The sequence below is a fragment of the Podarcis raffonei genome, chromosome 6 (assembly GCF_027172205.1).
Source record: "Podarcis raffonei isolate rPodRaf1 chromosome 6, rPodRaf1.pri, whole genome shotgun sequence".
Taxonomy (NCBI): domain Eukaryota; kingdom Metazoa; phylum Chordata; class Lepidosauria; order Squamata; family Lacertidae; genus Podarcis; species Podarcis raffonei.
In genome coordinates, this window is record NC_070607.1 from 30,468,245 (window position 1) to 30,487,323 (window position 19,079).

Here is a 19,079-nt window from a genome sequence, read left to right on the forward strand (position 1 = left end):
AATTCCAGCCACTGATTTTAATATTGCATTTAAAAATTGTTGTAACCCACCCTGTGAGATTCTGGTGAAGGCAGGCAAGACATTGAATGACAGATAAATAATGCTCTTGGGTCCTCCTTGGTTTTGCACCATGTATTCCAAGGCTGGACTCCAGCTCATGTTGAAAGCTCTGGCTATGCAAAACAAGATACCGCACTGTTTCCCGCCCTAGTTATAAAATAATTATTGTGTATTAGATCCCCCTTCTCCTTGATCCCACTTTGTGCAGTTGCCTCAACTAACACCACACCGAAAACTAAAATACCGATTGTAGCTATTCAGATGTGAATGGCAAATATTTTTTATTTGCTTAGAGGCACTTTTTTCTTTGTTGCTGTATCAAGTATTCCAGTCCCACCACTGAAAACAGGTTCTGGGCTACATCCTGGCTTGTGAAACCCTTTTGATCTGTGCTACCTTTTTTTCAATATGCAGTATTTTTGTTAATGTTGTGTTACATTGATAAGCCTTTCTTTCACCCCACGGGGGCACCCTAACACCAAGTCACAAAAGAACGGAACCATTCACAAGTAAGCAACATTAATTTTCAATATGTTGCTGCTTTGACATTCCTGTTACCAAAACGTCAGAGTAAATGCTGACATGGTTTGGTAACATCTACTGTCTAAACACTAACCTTTGATGAGCAACTTCAGGGCCTCTTTTCTCCCTTCCGTTGTTTTTTTGAAACATATAGCTAAAGTGGACTTGGACCAGACAGCCTTAACATAAACTGCTGTCCTCTGTAAAGTAGGATACAGTACATGGTCACCCTACATGAAAGCAAGGTGTGTTATCAGCTCCTTATGAGTGGATCCATAATTCATCCATTGGCATACATCATCACCATACTGAATATTTTTCAGCCCTGTTTCAAAGATACATTATTAGGTTAATAAGATTCTAATTACAGTGGTACCTCGGGTTAAGAACTTAATTCGTTCTGGAGGTCCGTTCTTAACCTGAAACTGTTCTTAACTTGAAGCACCACTTTAGCTAATGGGGCCTCCCGCTGCCGCCACGCCGCCAGAGCACGATTTCTGTTCTCATCCTGAAGCAAAGTTCTTAACCCGAGGTACTATTTCCGGGTTAGCGGAGTCTGTAACCTGAAGCGTCTGTAACCTGCGGTAACACTGTATTTTCCCCATCCCATCCAGGCTATCCCTGTTGTGAAAGAAAACAAAGACACAGAGCAATATTTTCCTTCAAATGTGAAAAGAAAGATAGGTTGAAGCCATTATTTGTCCCAGGGAAAGATCAACCATCTTTTTGGCTTATCAAAAAAAATGGCTTGGATTTTTTTCTTTTAAAGAAACATACTGGTTTCAGTAAGGAAGTCAGCATTTATCCGGTAGATGGAATACTTCTGATACTTATTTTGAGAAAATGTACAACATGTTGTACTTTTATGCTTAGGTCTGCATCTTTGGATTAGTTGGGGATATATTTACAGGGTCGCTTTGCAATATGAATACTGAAGGATACTTCAGTCTCAAAAATGGGCATGTGAATGAAATGATGACCCCTGGTGACACAATCTGGTCCCTTGGCACCATTTACCATGTAGCCGAGGCCTTGGATTACATAAAACGTTTCTACCAGCTGATGGTAAATCAGTGTGCTGCAGGGAGTTCTGGCAGTGTATTCTGCAACAAAAGGGCTTGTATAAAGGCTACTCATTTTCAAGAAGGGACATCTGGCATCCCTATTTCAATGTCTTCAATCAAACAAGCTCCCAAGATGAAGTTGTGTTAGTGGGAGTACACTGCAGAATTTTTAAGATCAGCGGTTCAAAAGGCCCTTCTTCAAAAACCACTTTGTGACCAATTCCACAGCACGTTTTCTTCTGTTATACGAGACCAGCTGTTGCACTTGTCTCTCTTCTTCTTCCCTATCCTCACACAAAAGCAAACAAGGGAAAAATACTCTCCGCAGCTCCACTAACCCCTGTTGCTTCATTGTGTTTTTCTGCAATGTTTGTTGAGAAATACTGGATACAAGAAAAAGAAATAATCAATAGAAAATGCTCACAAGTATATTACATAGTTAATTATCACATTTAAACATTATTGCTAGTTTTAAACAAAACCATAGCAGGTGATGCTCAACATTAGCCATACCCAGAGCTGATGCATTCAGATCAATGGATTTAAGTAAATGAAGTCAATTGATTTGAAAGAGTAGGGCTGCAGGCACACCACCCATTTAAAAACACAATTTCCTCCAAAGAATCTGGAAAACGGTAGTTTACCGAACCACAATTCCCAGAACTTTTAACAAGTTACGGGTCCCAAGATTCCCAGGTCAGGTGTGTTAAATGTGCTTTAAAATATAGTGCATATACAGTGGTACCTCGGGTTAAGTACTTTATTTGTTCCGGAGGTCCGTTCTTAACCTGAAACTGTTCTTAACCTGAAGCACCACTTTAGCTAATGGGGCCTCCTGCTGCTGCCGCGCCGCTGGAGCCCGATTTCTGTTCTTATCCTGAAGCAAAGTTCTTAACCTGAAGCACTATTTTTGGGTTAGTGGAGTGTGTAACCTGAATCGTATGTAACCTGAAGCACATGTAACCTGAAGCGTATGTAACCCGAGGTACCACTGTACAGCCAAAGTCATAAGTAGATGTAATCCAATGTGCTTAACAGTCATTATGGATATTGCTCACCATGTGTTAATTTAAGGAATGTTATGTGACAGAAAGAAGAATTTTTTAAAAAACCACATTGATTTCCATGCCCTAAGTAATTGTTTTTATTCTCTAACAAACAGCCCAGTTATGATACCAATCTATAATAACATTAGTCCCTTCTTGGACACTTGAAATACCACTCTGGACAGCATCAGCTCTGTCGCTCCCTCTCTCAGAAATTTCCAAAATAAGGAGGGAAAAGATAACACAATTTTGCCGTTTCTTAATACAGTAGTACTTAACGATTGATCAAAACGGCAACTTGCTTCTATTCTAGGGGCTTTCAAAATTCCCAATGTTGAGCAGAAAATGGCAACTCATCTATTTCTCCGGCTCCTGGGACAAGTTGCAGACTAAGTAAGTCTTTGACCTTAGCTTGCAATTTCCCTTTGGCAGAGAGGATTCCAGCCCCTGGGGACGCAGTGTGACAGGGCAGTGTCCTTGCCTAACCTTATCAGGGTCAGGAGACAACAGCTGGCCCCCAAGGCTGCTGCTCCTGCCTGCCAGGTGGCACTGCAATGCCAAAAAAAGGGGCTGGTGGTGGCAATAGGGGGCGGGGATGGTTGTCATCCCCAAACAGTGCCTATTTTGTCCAACTGTTCCCTTCTTTTAAAGGGTCACATTGAAACTGCAGGTAAGTGTAGCGCTCCATTGCGGAGACTGCAGTGCAAAGACATTTGAGGGCTTTTCCATGGTGTTGGCTCCGAAAAGGGACACTGCAAGTTGCAATCGATTAGGAAAAAATTAAACAAGACCGCTGCCCCAAGGGTAGATCGGCTCTAAAACATGGCAATGAGTGTGACTTCTAAATCAAACTAGGGCTTCCATATATTACTTTAAATGAAAGAGAAACAAAAAGGCACCCAAACAATAGCTGCCATTTGCATGGATACACCAGAATAAACAATAATTGCTGTTATAATCCAGAGAAAAGAAAAAAGGAGCAACATACATTAGTGAATTGCATATAATTTTCTCATGTAATTGCAAAAGGATTATAAGTAATCCTGTGCTCGCTCTGCCTGCTTATTCCAAAGTTCTTTAAACGTTTTCCATTCTTGCTCAGATCTATTTCTTTTCTTTTCGCGTCAGACCCAAAGGATCCAGGCGATTTTATTTAAAAGCGGCCAGTTCCCAGCTTTTTTAATAGTCCGTTCCCCTCAGATAGGGAAACCTATTTCTTTTTCCAGTACATACAAAATCCTTGCTGCTAGAATCATAAATCCTTGCAGCTAGAATCCCATTATAATTTCTCTCCCTTTTTTCTCATCTTCCAAAGCACTTGAATGCCTTCGCTTGCGCGACCATATGGCAGGGAGAAATCCAGCCTTTGCCTGGAGGAGAAGCCATGTTTGCTGAATACGAACCTCTCCAAAGAGAAGGCACCAGGGCCTGTTAGTCAAAGTGATGCAAAGGCAAAAGTTGCTGAAGGGTGGAGAGAACTGATGAGATGTTGGACTTCACAGGGGTCCCTAACCTGTCCCCCTCCAGGTGTTCTTGGACCACAATGCCCAGTGTTCCTCACATACTGAGGCTGGGGGGAGTTGGGTGTCCACCCCCCCCCCGTGTGGTCTTTCCTGTGCCTCCTAGGCTGGCTTGCTGCCCTCACGTGGAGGGGAGGATGTTCTCCCCTCAACAGCAGTGAAGGACCTTTTGTGTGGGGAAACGTGAAGGACCTTTTGTCTGCGTAATAATATGCCGATGCAACGCCCGATACCGGTAATACCAAAGTTGCCGTATTACCTGTTGTTGGGCCGTCCTCCAACACGCTTGCAAACCTGGAAAATGTTTAAAAATCTTACACTGAGTTTATTTTTACAACAACCCTGCAAGCAGACCCATTTATTTTCATTGTGTAGATGGGGGAGCTGAGGCATAAGAACAGAAGAAACTTGCTGGATCAGGCCAAGGGCTAACAGCGGCGGCAGGCAGGATGCCCAGGATGCAAGCAGGACTTGAGCTTGACAGTTCTCTCCGCACCCGTGTTTCCCAGCAAGTAGCCATGGTGCTTAGCAGCTTTTGGCAGCCTTGCCTTCCATGAATTAGAGCCCTTCAAAGGAGTGGTCATAACTTCTCATCAACTTTCCGGTAAGTAAAAGTAGAATCTTGTACATGGAGTCATGGCAGATCTATTTCCCTTTGCCCCACATGGACCTGTGGAGACCCTAAACCGGCTCCACCTTTTGCTTCCACCAAGGTGGTATGGTTGTGGCAGGTGCTTTTCCCTAGACCAGGGGTTCTCAAACTATTTTCTCTGAGCCACATGTTCAGAATAAAAATTTGCTCTTGTCACACCAAACTTATTTTATTGATAAGAAACTCACTGAAAAACAAAAAAACAAGCAACTCCTGGCAGGGCTTGATTTATAACACAGAACACAACTACTTTATAATATGACATTCAGAAAGTACAGCTACATAAGAACAGTAACCATCCCTAAAATATAATCATAAATGAGCTGCTTGCCTATGTACCATAAGTATGTATGCAAACTCAGTGCAAGGTGTGAGCTTGCTTTTGCAAGGTAATCTCATTTGTATTAGGTATAATTTGAGACAGACTCTCTTCTCATCAATGCAAAGAAGCCCTTCTCTTTTCTGATCTTTCCTATTTGTCAGAGTTGAAAATCGCTGTTCACAACAGCATGTAGTGGAGAACTGCAGAAAAATAGGCAATGCTCTTTGACGAAAGGCTTGGAGACTGTGGTTGTATATCTCCCCCCCCCCCCGCCGCAAATTATTGCTATGCTATGCTATATTGAAACGTTTAAATGTTTTTGGATTCCTTCAATCTTCCTGAGCCACTTGCCATCATCTCCTTCGCCTGCCACACCCTTTGAGAACCACCGCTCTGGGCTCTAGCTATCAAAGGCAGAGAAGCCTCCCCAGAAAAAGGGAGAAGAAAGCGAAGCAGCCTCGCGGCTAAGCCCAATTCCCTGCCCAAGGTAGGCTCACTGAGGCTCGCGCAAAGTAGGTGCCTTAGAGGGGCCAGTTAAGGGTTAATTTCCAGGCGAAGGAGGGGAGAGGGAGCGGCGCTCGCCCCGCCCCTGCGCGTGGGGAGGGGAGGAGGTGCGCGGGGTAAAAGAAAAAAGAAGAAAAAACTTCGCCTCTCCTGTTGTTCTCCGACGTCCTATCCCAGCCTGTGCAGCCTCGGGGCTGGAACGAGGAGGCGGCGGCGGGAGGCCGTGTGCGCGAGGCTCCTGCGAGAGCGCTCAGCCCAGCTGCTGGCAGCAAGGCATGCGCATTGCAGGGCGCCCTCTCACCCCTCTCAGCTATGCCAAATATGTGGTGAGCAGCAGCGAAAGAGGAGAGAGAGCGGGACGCGCGCGAGCGAGAGAGGGGACCATGGGGCGCTCCTGCCAGCCGGGCTCCGGGCTGCTGCGCTCGCCGTCTCCCTCAGGGGGACCCTTGCGCGCAGCGGCGGCGGCGGCGGCGCCCAGCAACTAGCCCCCAGGCGGAGAGAGGCGACGACCAGCGCCAGGCATGGCTGACCCTCTGCGCAGGACCCTCTCCAAGCTGCGGGGCAGGCGGGCGCAGCGAGGGGCGGCGGGGGAAGCCGCCGGGCACCCCAGCGGAGGCGGCGCCCTTCGAAGCCGAGCCCAGCAGAATCTGGCGCGCCCGGGAAACGGAGCGCCGTGCGGGGTCTTCGCGCCCCACCTGGAGGAGCCCACGCTGAGGGAGCCGGAGTCTTGGTCCCGGCGGGGGAAGGCTGCAGCGGCGCCTGAGGAAGAATCCACCGGAGCCCGCCTTTGCCCGCCGAAGAACCGCGTGGAAGGGACGCGGCAGCTGCCTCCGCCGAGCCCGCCGGGGCTCCGTGCTCCCCCGCCGGCGGCCGAGCTCTGCTTCTCGTCGTCGTCGTCGTTTTTCCCCCGGGGGGAGGACTCGGGCTCTGCACTGGAGCGGGGCGGCGGGAGCGAGGAAGAGGACTATTACGACAACCACAGCCTGCCCGGCTGGAGCTGCCCCAGATTGGCGTGCCGGGCGCAGGGGAACGCCGACGGCAGCGTGGCCCTTGGCAGTGGCAGTGGCGGCGGCCACTCCAAGGCACAACAAGAGAGCGCGGGCCGGCTTCGCAGCCAGCTGCAGGAGGCTTATTACCTGCTGATCCACGCCATGCACGACCTGCCCCCGGCGAGCCCCGTCGTCGGGGCTCGCTCCCCGCAGCCCCTGGCCCACCCGCCGCCCTCCTCCTTCTCCTCGGCTGGGAGGAGCCACGATGCCTCAAGCTGGTCTTTCCCCTGCGGGGACGGGTCCCCGCCGTCGCCAGCGCCCGATTCCGGCTCCCAAGGCTCCGGCAGGCGCCGGGGCATCAGCAAGAGCTGGGAAAGCCTCCCCGCTGCCCAGCCGCCCGCCAGACCGCCGCCCTTGCGGAGGTGCAGCAGCGACGGCGCGCTCGGCCCCTCGCCCCGGGGCCACCTGCTGCAGCGGCTGGGCGCCAGGCGGGGACTAGGCTGCGGCGCCCTCGCAGCTGCCGCCGGCTGCTCTGGCCACCGCAGCAGCTGTGAGCAAAGCCCCGGCAGCCGGAGCGCTTGCGAGGGACATCCGTCGGCGCTGCCGCGGGACGACTTGGGCCGCTTGCTGGGCTCGGAGCTGTGCGCCGCCCTGGGCGAGGCGGGGGCGCTGAAGGGCGCCGCGGACCCGGCGGCGGAGGGGGGCGGCGGCAGAAGCCACGTGCGCCCTCCGGCAGGCACCCACGGCGGCCCCTTCAAGCCTCCCGCCGTGACGGTCCGGAAGCTGCAGAAATGGATGTACAAAGGACGCCTCCTCTCCCTGGGCATGAAAGGCCGCAGCCAGCCAGCGGGGGCTTCGTCGTCTTCGTCTCCCGCAAAAACATCCAGGACCTGCGGGCCACCTCTGGGCAGAGAAGAGGGGCCGGCAACGCCGCCTCCTGCCCCCTTGAGGGGTCAAGGTGGAAAGGGCCTAGGATCCCCTTCAGACCAAAGAATCTTGCTGACAGGTAATGATTTTTGTGACCGCTCCCCCCCCCCTCACTTTCCCATGGTTGGGGGTTTGCAAGGCTCCCCAGAGTTGCTCTGTTCTTCTTTTTTAATGGACAGTGGTGATGTGCTTTTAACAGCTGCTTGATAGAAAGAAAACACTTCAGTGCAGTTTGCCTCACCCTTGCATCTCCATGGTTGGGAAAAGCTTCACTTGGCCGAATTGCTTTCAGGTGCAGGAGACTTGCCTTTGTTTATTAAGGAGCAGGCCTACTCCAAGCTTCACCTGCTCTGTTGCATTCTGCTAAAGGCAAAATAGTCTCAGTTTCTGGGCCGGATGGAGTATACCACTAATGCTTATGGCATGTGAAGCAGTATTGCATAAAAATAGCAAGTTTGCTATAACAGGCATGCGGAGTGTTGAGAAAGAGGCAAGGCTTTCGTAAAGTTTGCATGCCAAATACTAATTTGCAAGTAGTGTGTGGGATTCACATGAAGGGAAAACGCACGCACGCACAAAAATGAGGTCACTTGTGTTTGCAGACCAGGACAAGTAGGTTAGTTAAAGGAAAGGAGAGTACATGTAGAATAGGAAGAAATACTGTACAGTAACCATAACTTCTCCTTATTCCAGTGCGCAACCTGGAATTTTTTTAAAGCTCACTTATTTCATTGGGAGAGTTAAGCAGTTGCATAGATCTCCCCCATTCAAATACAGCAAAACTTAAAAATGCTTGCTGCCATTAAAATATTAATTAAGGGGGGGGAGGAAAGGCGTAATGCTTCTGAGTCTCGATTTCTCCAAAGGTAAGTTGTGGGGAGGGCTTTTCCGCATCAAATATCGCTGCAGGTGGAAAGCTGGCGTAGCAAGGAGAGAGGTTCCATCCTAACTAACACTTCCCCTTGCATGCTGTTTTTCATGTGCAGGGAGCTTATTTTATTTTAGGCTGGGAGAAGAATTTAAATATTGAGGACTTGCCACATTTGCAGCGTTTGAGCCCGCTGCAGCAGTGCAACCCCTTTCTCTGGTGTAAGAAAGCCTTGAGGAGGAGCCTACCTGGCACAGTGCTACTCTAAATCCAATGGGGAGGAGCTGCCTCTTAAACAGTCCTCATTTTACCCCAAGTTGCAGAGCAAAGTGTTGCCCAGTAGCACTTCCCCTGCTGTGAATACAGTGTGAAAAGTCATTCTTGGTATGGAATGCAATTTGTCTCTCTCCGCCCCAGTTACTGTTTTAAATTGTAACCTCTGCGTGAAATCTTAATGGACGTGTGACACTTATTAACCATAAATGTTTAGTTACTTTGAGTCCAAGAAGTATCGTGGAAAATACTTCTCTTTTTTATCTCTCCCTCCCACCCCTGAAATCTCTGCCCAGTGGCAGGTTCACAAGTACACCTCACAATTCCGGTGACAAAACAAAAACAGGGGGGAGTGGGGGGGAAGTACAGTGGGGTGGGGAGGAACATGTTACTGTTATCTGGTCAAGCACCACTGTCTCATTTATTTCTATTGGCCCTGAGGGGGTGAAACATTCCCAGAAGGGTTGGCAAATCAACATGGATGCTTCCAGAAAAATGCCTCCCTTTTATACATTAATCTCAGAACGTGTTGCTAAACCGTGTTAATAGCTCACTTATTAAAGTGCCCGTATATGAAGTAAGCTTTCAGTTTCTAGGTCCCTTGGTGTTTAATTTCTCTATAAAGTCCACATTATTGTGGATAGTCCAGTATTGTATGTAGAAATTAGAAGCTACAGATTCGAGTAATAGTAATGATGATGAATAATACAGTGGTACCTCGGGTTACATACGCTTCAGGTTACATACGCTTCAGGTTACAGACTCCGTTAACCCAGAAATATTACCTCGGGTTAAGAACTTTGCTTCAGGGTGAGAACAGAAATCATGCTCCGGTGGTGCGGCGGCAGCAGGAGGCCCCATTAGCTAAAGTGGTGCTTCAGGTTAAGAACAGTTTCAGGTTAAGAACAGACCTCCGGAGCGAATTAAGTACTTAACCCGAGGTACCACTGTAATAATAAAAATAATAATAATCGGAAAATGCTTAATTATCTTTTTCTGGGCAAGCCTATAGTAAGTTTCCTTTGTGAAATACTTCAAGTTCAACAGAACGCTGGGTTGGATCCAAATTGAGTCATGTTTAGAGCAGCTCCATTGAGTTATTTATTTAGAAGATTTTCAAAATGCTTAATCAAAGAGCTTTCGAATTTAAATGGGTAGCTTAGTTGCTTTGATTGGTTTATCCTGAGGGGGGATACAGTCCTTTCCACCTGTTTAACCTGTCTTTGGCCCTCTGTGTTGTTCTGGACCATTTTCTGCTGTATTGCCCTCTGCTTAACATCCAAGAAACAGTACAGCTCAATAAATCCTATATTGTATTTCCTTATCTAGTTCCTCAAGACACAAATGTGTGGGGAGAGACAAATATTAAAGATGCTAGTATGGGGGACGATGGCACCCACTTGTTGTGTTCTGTACTAAATCAAAGGCACCCTCCACAGTGCCCAGTTCACACACAAAAAATCAGTACTTAGCACACCACTGACCACATTTTGTGACAATTAAAGAAAGACCTGTGTATCTGCTATGTCTTTAAAGCACATTCTTTCACTCAAAGTAATTCTGGGCACTGTAGTTTATTCCTCACAGAGATGCAATTTCCAGCAATCCTTAAACAGCAGTGCCCAGAATTTCTTGAGGAAAGTAATGCATTGTGCATGTACTCTAAAGGTACAATGTGTGTGCAGCTGATTGAAAGTATTTCTGAAACAAACAAATTCTGTATGTCAGCGTAGGCCAATGCTTCCGAGAGTGGGTGATACCGCCCCCTGGGGGGAGGTACTGGAACGATTGGGGGGGGTAGTAACCTCTGGTGCAATTGGGATGGGGCATTGAATAAAAATAAAGGGGCAGTGGAAGCATGAAGAGAAGAAAATTTTGAAAAACTGTACATGTTTCATCTGTTGTTTACAACTACATCTTTATTTACTATGTTGTAGAACGTAGGTAGAAATATAGATACATAAAAGAACACAAATTTGTCACTGCACCTTTCTGTTTGTTCGCGTAAAGAAGGTAGATTTTCTGGGGGGTGCTGGGTAATGTTTTGTTTTGTTTTTTTCCTGAAAAGGAGACAGTAGGTCAAATAAGTTTGGGAACTTCTGGTGTAGACCGAGGCATGCTTCCTCGTAAGCAAGCCCCATTGTGTTCAGCAGGATTTACTTCCAGGTAATAAGATCACACAATTCAAAGACTACACAGGGTTTGAATATATTTTGTCATTGCATCTTAGCACCCCCCCCGCACCCCCCACCTTAAATAACTTCTAATTAGGATTGCTGCGATAAATCTTCAGGATCACTGTGGTGCTTTGCCCTTGTTAAACTTGCTTCTGCTGTTTTTGTAAACTAGACATAGCCTTAGGTCTAGTTTGTACATGTGTGATTAATGTTGAGTAGCTATGGATATGAGTTATGTGTTGAGAATCTGCTCTCTGGAGGGCTGTTAGCTTTCCTAACTTGTCCTTAATGGAGGAGGGAAAACTTGCCCTTTTAATATAGGGTGGACATTTGTGAATTGCTTCACGGTCCTACAAACACAGAGATGTGTATCTTGCTAAGGTGCCCAGTTGTAAAGAAACAGACTGCACAGGAAAGGGAATTTCAGCAAGTGCTCCTGTCAAAATTCTCATTTCTACGGGGCAGTTAAAGAGAAGGGATTCTCCTCCTCCGCAAATCTTGCCCCCAGGGGCAGCTCATGGCAACTGGCCCCAGTACCCTCAAGTGACCCATTCTCCCACTGTGATCAATCTAGATCTTGCAGGAAAGCCCGGGCATTTAACAAAGCTCCAGGATGTCCACTTTGGTGTTAACAGTGCTTGTGTGAAATAGTCACTTGCATTAGCAGGTATCGGTGCTTTTTATAATGAATGAACCAGCTTGTAAGTTAAATGTTAATAATTTATTTATTCAAATACTCCTCTTTAACAGTGTGTGGTCTCTAATCTTAACTGAAAGAAGCAGTTGCTTTTTAGTACAGTTTCTTTCATGTTTTAACTTTTCCACATAAGTGTGTGTAGAATAGCTGCAGTGGAAAATCCTTTTCGAGGGTGCCTCCCCCCCCCCCCCAGTTTTGTTTTAAGTTCTGTTTTAGGATTATGCCTGGTTTAAAGTTTCATTGCTCTAAATCCTCCTAGATTTATTGCAAAACACTGCTTCAGAAAAATATAATTAGCCAGAGCATTCTAAACATTGGTTGCACAATGGTACTACATTCTGTGTATTGTTTTACAGACATGGGAAGGTTAAAATGCACATAATTACGAGGTGCCTGTTAATTGTACAGACTTGAGTAGTCACAGGAAAAGAAAAAGACTTACTCCAGAAATCTGGGTTGAGATGTAAGAATGCTTCTTGCCCCATACAGGGGCGGACTTTAGTCTTTCAGATTTCCAGTAATAACAAAATATATAAACCAACATAGCGAGTGATGATGATGATGATGATGATGATGATTATTATTATTATTATTATTATTTTAACAAAGAACTTATCGATTTGCGTTTTTAAAAATAGGCAGAATGAATTCTGTCTGCTTAAATAGGTTTTATGGAGACATGGGTAAAGTTAAATGAAGTCAAGTTCTGTTCTGTTCTTGGTCGTAACCTCGAGTTTGATTGACTGATGGGAATTGTTCTGCCTAATGGCTTTATTTTTACAATTTCTTTTGCCCAATAACCTTAAATATTAGGGAGACAGTAACACGGCGAAACTTTTCTTAAACTGCTTCCATGTTCTAGTAAAATTACAGGATATTCCTAGTGAGTATTTGTTTAGCATATGGACTATTGGGGAGGCCATGATGGTAGCCCAAGCCAAGTCTTTGAGCACTTCTTAGTAATAGCAGTGCAGTTGTGGAAGGCGATGCCCCTAGAGGTTCAGCTGGTGCCAACATTGTCCACTGTGACACGACCTGCTGAAGAACTGCCTTTTCCACCAGGTTTTAATATAGTAGGATGCTTGGATCTCAGGAAGCTGGCCGACTGTTCTTTTTTTTATTATTGTATTGCTGATACTGTGTTTTGTGTTAACGTTTATTGTTTTGTGTATTTACTATCGTAAATTGCTCTGGGGTCTTAGGACGAAGGGTAGGATGCCAGTGAGAGAGAGATTCTCCTGAGGAATAATTGTAAGCGGCCAGAAATGGGGTAAAAGGGAACCTTCACCACATCTGGAGGAACAAGAAGACATGAAACGCTGAAATAATGCATGATTAAATGATTGCATCTCCCCCCCCCCTGTGCCCCTTATATATTATTCACAGGGAGCATAGAAGTTTTAAAAATATTCCCCCCCTTTCTTTTAGAATAAACGTTTGTTTTATGAAACCTAGGAAGAGTGACATTTGTAAAAATGCATCTCAGATAAATCTATTCTTTGGTTATTTACTTTCATCCCAGAAGGATGAAAGAATCTGAACTAGTCAGTGGCGTAGCGTGGGGGGTGCAGGGGGGGCCAGCCGCACCGGGCGCAACATCTGGGGGTTAGGGTTAGGGGGCGCAAATCCACGGGTTAGGGGGCGCAAATCCACGGGTTAGGGGTGCAAATTACTTGCCTTGCCCCGGGTTCTGACAACCCACGCTACGCCACTGGAACTAGTCAAGAATCTGGTCCCTTGGTGGGTCATGATAGCTACATTATAGCATGCTCCCTAACTTAATGTTTATCAAGCAGTGTCTGATATTGGGGTGGGGGGTGGGGTAGATCCTTTTCTCGCTGTGTCTGCACACTTGGAATGTGATGCATGTTCAGACACGACTGTCCTACCATTTGTAGTTACTTCAAGACTTTTATTGCTGTCGGGTCTGTGCATCTGGTCAGATTTGAATATTTAGCCATCAAAATATACAGCCTCCCCCTCTCTGCCCGCTATCCCTGTTGTATATTGAATCTGTGTGGAATGCCTGTATGCTGAGCTATGCCTGTATATGGATATAATGTGTGTATTATGTATAGCTACAGAGTTTATGTAGTTTTTTGATTTAAAAAAGGGGGAAAGTAAAATCAAGGGAGTTCTGTTTCCATCAGAGCTTTACCTTTATGTCAGCCTTTGCCAACCTGGTGCCCTCCAGATGTTTTGGGCTGCAATTTCCATCAGCCCCAGCCAGTAAAGCATGCTGGATGGGCTGATGGGTTTTGTAGTCCAAAACTCTTTGGAAGGGCACCAGGTTGGCTGCTTTACTTCTATGAAACAGAAGCTTTTTTCAGGCTTTCTGGACACTTGCAATGTGCTGCTGTAGACCATCCCACTCCGCAATTACAATTTGCTCTCTCTGTTTCCCTCCTCCCCGTCCGTTACAGATTTGATTGAAACGGTGTACATACCGTCGGTGAGCAGAAGAGAACTTAAGAACTTCAAATCCACCGAAGTTGTTGAGTGCAGGCCTCGGATTGCCAGCATCACCGTGTCCAAGAAACGTAACTGGCTACATCAAAGTTCTCCAAGGGTGCCCAGTTTGGAAAAAGGAAACTCGTATAAGAAAATTTCAAGAGAAACGCACCAGAGACAGAAATCGCCCAGCCCATTGCTTGAGCCGAAGATGCCTCACCTTTTCCCCAAACTTCTAGGGCATGAAAGCCCTAAAAGAAGAATTGGTTGCGTACGAACTGTTGAGAACGGGGCAAGCTCTTTGGCACGGCGAAACTGTACTTTAGATTTTGGGGATGATAACGATGCAGATGATGAAGGAGAAATATGGTACAACCCTATCCCTGAAGACGATGAGCCCAATTTCCCTGGTTGTAATGCTGACCATTTGGACCCTCAAGCCATTAATTGCAAGGTGCCTTCTGGGAATGACTTGGTTAAAGTCATAAGGCCTAATGAAGGCCTCGCACACGTCCTAGACTGTGTCGGAAACACTCTGCCCAGGGAAATTAATGAAGTAGATGGTGTACATTCCATGGAACATTTGCAAGTACACAAGCAAAAGCCTACGTGCAGTATTCAGACTGGATTTGCAGTGGAAGATAGCCCTACATTAAAAGGTACTTTGGGAGGTAAGAGGAGTGCAAACATTTAACCTACAGCGATGTTGTTAAATATTACATTTCATAAGGTGGTACTAGCTATCATTTTGGGGTAAGCTGAAAGTCCCATTTCTCTGGAAGTTCAAGTCTTACGTAAGCATTAATTCACTCATACAGCTTGATCAATGCATCTTCATTCAGAAATGAACTGATTTTTTAAATCAGACTTACTCTTTTAGAAAGCTTTATTTTCACTAGGCCTACTTTGGGTTTCTTCTGTAACAAATTCTGAAACTTTCATTTGCTCATGTAGAAACATCTCTCCCAATCGTTCTTCTAGTAGGTTTGCGGAAACACTATTTTCAGCCACGATTGGGAATTGGTTATATCCTACAATATGAGATCTGCCGTTGATTTTTGTTTGCGTAGAACTGACATTTTAATTTTTGTTCAGTTCTTAGAACAAACTATATAACACAAATTGCCCATTACAACTTATTGAACATTTTTCTTAATAGTGCTGTCTATAGGGATACGCCTAACATTGTTTCTAAATTGGCTTTGCTTCTCAGGGTTGTTTTTAAAAAACAAAAACAGAAAACAAGGAGCGAGGAGGGGGGGATTCCATTTTGTGTGTGCTTTTAATTTCTACAACATCAGAGTTATGCTTTTCTTGAGACATACTAGCTATTTTTTGTGGCTTCTACTGAGTTCATCGTAATATATACTTTATTTGCAAGCTGGTAAGGTGTAAATATGACCGCTGTAGGAAATCTACATGCATTTTATGCCATGTTTCATGGATCAATTTCTTAATACATACATAGCTCCCACGAGTATTGGCAGAGGACTTCTGATAGATTAAAGTTCGTTTTTGAATTAAGGGAAATTATATAGAGGCTTTCAACTCACTGGGGGAAATTTGTTGCTTAACTAAATCAAGATTGGTTCATGATTGTGGTGCCTATAATGAACCCTGGTGAAATTGATTGCAAATTTATCCTGTACTGTTCCTTGTGTATTAAGTTAATGAATGCAGCCTTGCCTCTGTGTCCATTGAATAGTAATCACACAATGCAATAATTGATGAAGAGAGTCCCTGCTGTTACGTAATTGGCTTTATTGCTAAGGAGTACTTAGTGATTCTTTTAATCCTGTTAAGGTGTCTACAGTTAATTTCAGTCAAAGCTGAAATGACAGCTCCTCCAGACAAAATTGTCACATAAAGGGCAGCAGGGCAAATCAATTTGTTTGTATGAATGTATAGTACTGAGTAGCACATGCAGTTACTCTGAAGTGGGATGTAAATGTCTTCATGCCTTTCAATCATAGCTGGTTGTTACTGTCTTCTGCCTAGTGATTTTCTAAATATTTACCCCACCCCCAAAAGGGATATCCTTTGAGGTGGGGCAGATGCCAGCTTGTGTATAGTTTTTATGCTGAGTTGATTTTGAAATACTTTCCTAGTCCAAAATTGACCTGTTTCCATAACAGCACAACAGATATGATTGCTATATTTCCCAGAATACCTTTTAGCAGATCTGCAATATCATCTAATCATCCTTGTTGCCCGTAATGGGGACTAAACAGCTTAACCGTTGCATGCAGACGGGATTTTGTGTAGCGCTTCTTCAAGGGGACTTACTAATAAATGTCTTTAATATCTTTCCAGGTTCTGATTTGCACTAAGTATGATTTTTATTGTTACTTTCCTGCAAATCAAGATAGGGCTGCCATCAAACACGCCATTCAATATCAAGCTTTGCAACAACATAGGGGAACTTACCTTTCCTGCCATTGCTCCACATTGCTGACTGTTGCTGATGGGAAAAAACACAAAGCGTGATGTTGTCAGGACACGGGATAACTTTTACTAGCCAGTGCAGAAGGGTGAACTTGGCACGGTTGTGCTGTTCACAGCGACAGTTGTGCTTTGTCCATTTTTCATTCAACTCTTCTCCCTGACTTTTAAAACCAGCGAGAGGCAGATGACATACTGCCTCCCCTTTACAAAGAAAGCAACTTTCTCTTCCAACTCTGCATGTATATATCTAAACCTGGCAACAGAACCATCCCTCCTGAAGGGCTGCTGAAACAGAAGTCTTGAACTGCGTGACCACAGAAAGGCTGCATGAGTTGGCTTCTCAGTAAGCATCACATTGTTTAATACTCATCATGCTTTCTAAGGCACTCGCATTTTACTGTCTTATTTTCTTGGTACAGAAGTCTCCTGTATGTGCTATGCCGTATTTTTTTTAACCATTCCAGAATTAAGCAGCAGGCCTCTCATAAGAAAAAACAGCAATCCTTAACTGCCTGCCTGCCGTAGAGGAAATCTCTTTTTTAGACAATTGCAAGCTTTCTGAAAATAAGTGTCTCTCTATTGCTATTTCCATCTTAACTATAGTGTTTGCTGCTGAGGTTTTCCGAGATAATGTTTACTGAATTATACCTAGCATCCTTAAGACTTCCTCAAATCATAAAAAAGGGAGAGCAGTATTTTTAGTTCAGGAGGTACTGAAAGGAACATTATTTGCATTCCATCCTGCAGCCGAGTAGTCCATATTTAGATAAAAAAGCTTTCTGTTTTTACCGCAATGCGTTGCCTTTTATATAAGAACTGCAGCTTCAGAGTTTGTAAGGCTTTCTGTATGAATGTGTAGCTGTGGGAGGAGAAAGATAAATATCCCTGCAGACTTCCTTCGAAAACAGAAGGCTGGTGCTTTTGATCATAATTTTATATAGCCAGTTTGCATTAGACCAAATGAATGTGTTCGGTCCAAGACAATAGCTGTATCCGTTTAGTATAACTGGTGGCGGGGGAGCACGGTGAGGACTCTTGAGTATTGACTTCTGGGGTTAATTTGAGTCAGCCTTTCTGCGTCTGAGCAGAGTTGTGTACATGTTGTTTTAATTAGGATTGACTTGATGGATTAAATAGACTTCGATTGAGTAGATGAGATGAGATCTGACTTTATGAAGTACAGTGATTCCCATGTGATGCTTGTTGGTCTCTAGCTTTGAAAGAAGTGGGTGTGCGGCTGTGCATTTAATTGCTTTATTGCAGAAGCTCTATAACTTTTTAAAAACTAGGTAACACAAGCTCACGGGCTAATGTGGCTATCTTCACTTTTTGTGTTATCTGCAGAAGGCAGTTTATAATCTTGTGTAGTTCCCCACCTCCACCCCAGGTGCCATATTGAAAAGCTTGCAGACACTTCTGTGCCAAGATGATGAATTTAAACTGACCGCAAAATCTGCCTTTTCTTTCTCTGTTACTTGTGAGTGAGTGTCTGCACACATATTTATGATGGCAAAAAACCACCAAAGCCGCCTTATTGTAAGGCTTTGTTTTTTCCCAAGCACTTGCTTTTCATTGCAAATATCTGATAATGCACTTGGAAAGAAAATGGGATGTGGCAAAAATCACAGCAGTGTTTCTGTTTGTCCCAATGGGAACTGCATAGGTGAATTCTGTTGGCTGTTTGCAGTTTAGTAGCGCAGAGAGCTTGCTGGGGAGACCATGCATTAAAAAATAAAGGACTCAAAAATAACTTAAACTAGGTTTTAATAAGAAAAACAAAAACTCCTTTTACACTAAATACATTAACAACCAAACCAGACCCAACCACCAACCCATCCCCCAGGGTAATGGGAGAGCTAGGTGCTGCTCCTTATATACTACACCCAAATGCTGACACACCTTAATCAAATACAACTCAGCAGCACCTGCTATGCTTCACAGCTGTAAAGCTGGGTCTCGTTATCTTACTCTGGCCCTTGCTCTGGCCCCTTAAAGACATACACATTGGGTGCAACAATGATGAACCTTTACATTTAAATAAACCATTCAACATTTCCCCTGCGGTTCATCATTGTGGAACAAAAACATAAAGCATATTTTGTACATGTCTTTCATGTGTAACCTTTGGAAGTGCTTTAGTAAAAATGTCCGCAATTTGATTGTCACCTGGAACATATTCAAATACAATCATTTCGTCAGCAATTAGTTTCTTTACAAACTGTAAACGTAACCGTAAGACTCTAGTGCGCTGCGTATTGGTCTCTGAACACAGGATAGCAAGTCCGCTCTGGGAATCAAGGTAAACTTTTACTGGTAGTGTTACTTGCATCTGTAGGTCTGCAAATACTTGCAGATACCATTCTACATCACGAGTGGCCTGAACGCATGCACATAATTCACTCTCTGTTGTGGAGAGACAAATAATGGTTTGTGTCTGGGACTTCCATTCAAATGGACAACCGTTATAACAAAACACCATACCAGACACACCCCTGCAATTATTTTGTTCCACTGCATGAGATGCATCGCAGAAAATTTCAAAACCTTTGTCAATACATGTTG

At 44.9% G+C, this 19,079-nt stretch overlaps 1 protein-coding gene across 1 annotated transcript in view; it reads left to right on the forward strand.

Moving 5' to 3' along the window:
• The first annotated feature begins 5,842 nt into the window (after positions 1-5,842).
• Positions 5,843-19,079, forward strand: part of SYDE2 (synapse defective Rho GTPase homolog 2) — a 45,222-nt gene continuing 31,985 nt past the window's right edge. Inside the window, exons 1-2 of the mRNA XM_053391871.1 lie at positions 5,843-7,685; positions 14,045-14,743. Coding sequence (XP_053247846.1) covers positions 6,212-7,685; positions 14,045-14,743 — 2,173 coding nt within the window. The 5' untranslated portion in view covers positions 5,843-6,211. The remainder of the gene's footprint in view (positions 7,686-14,044; positions 14,744-19,079) is intronic.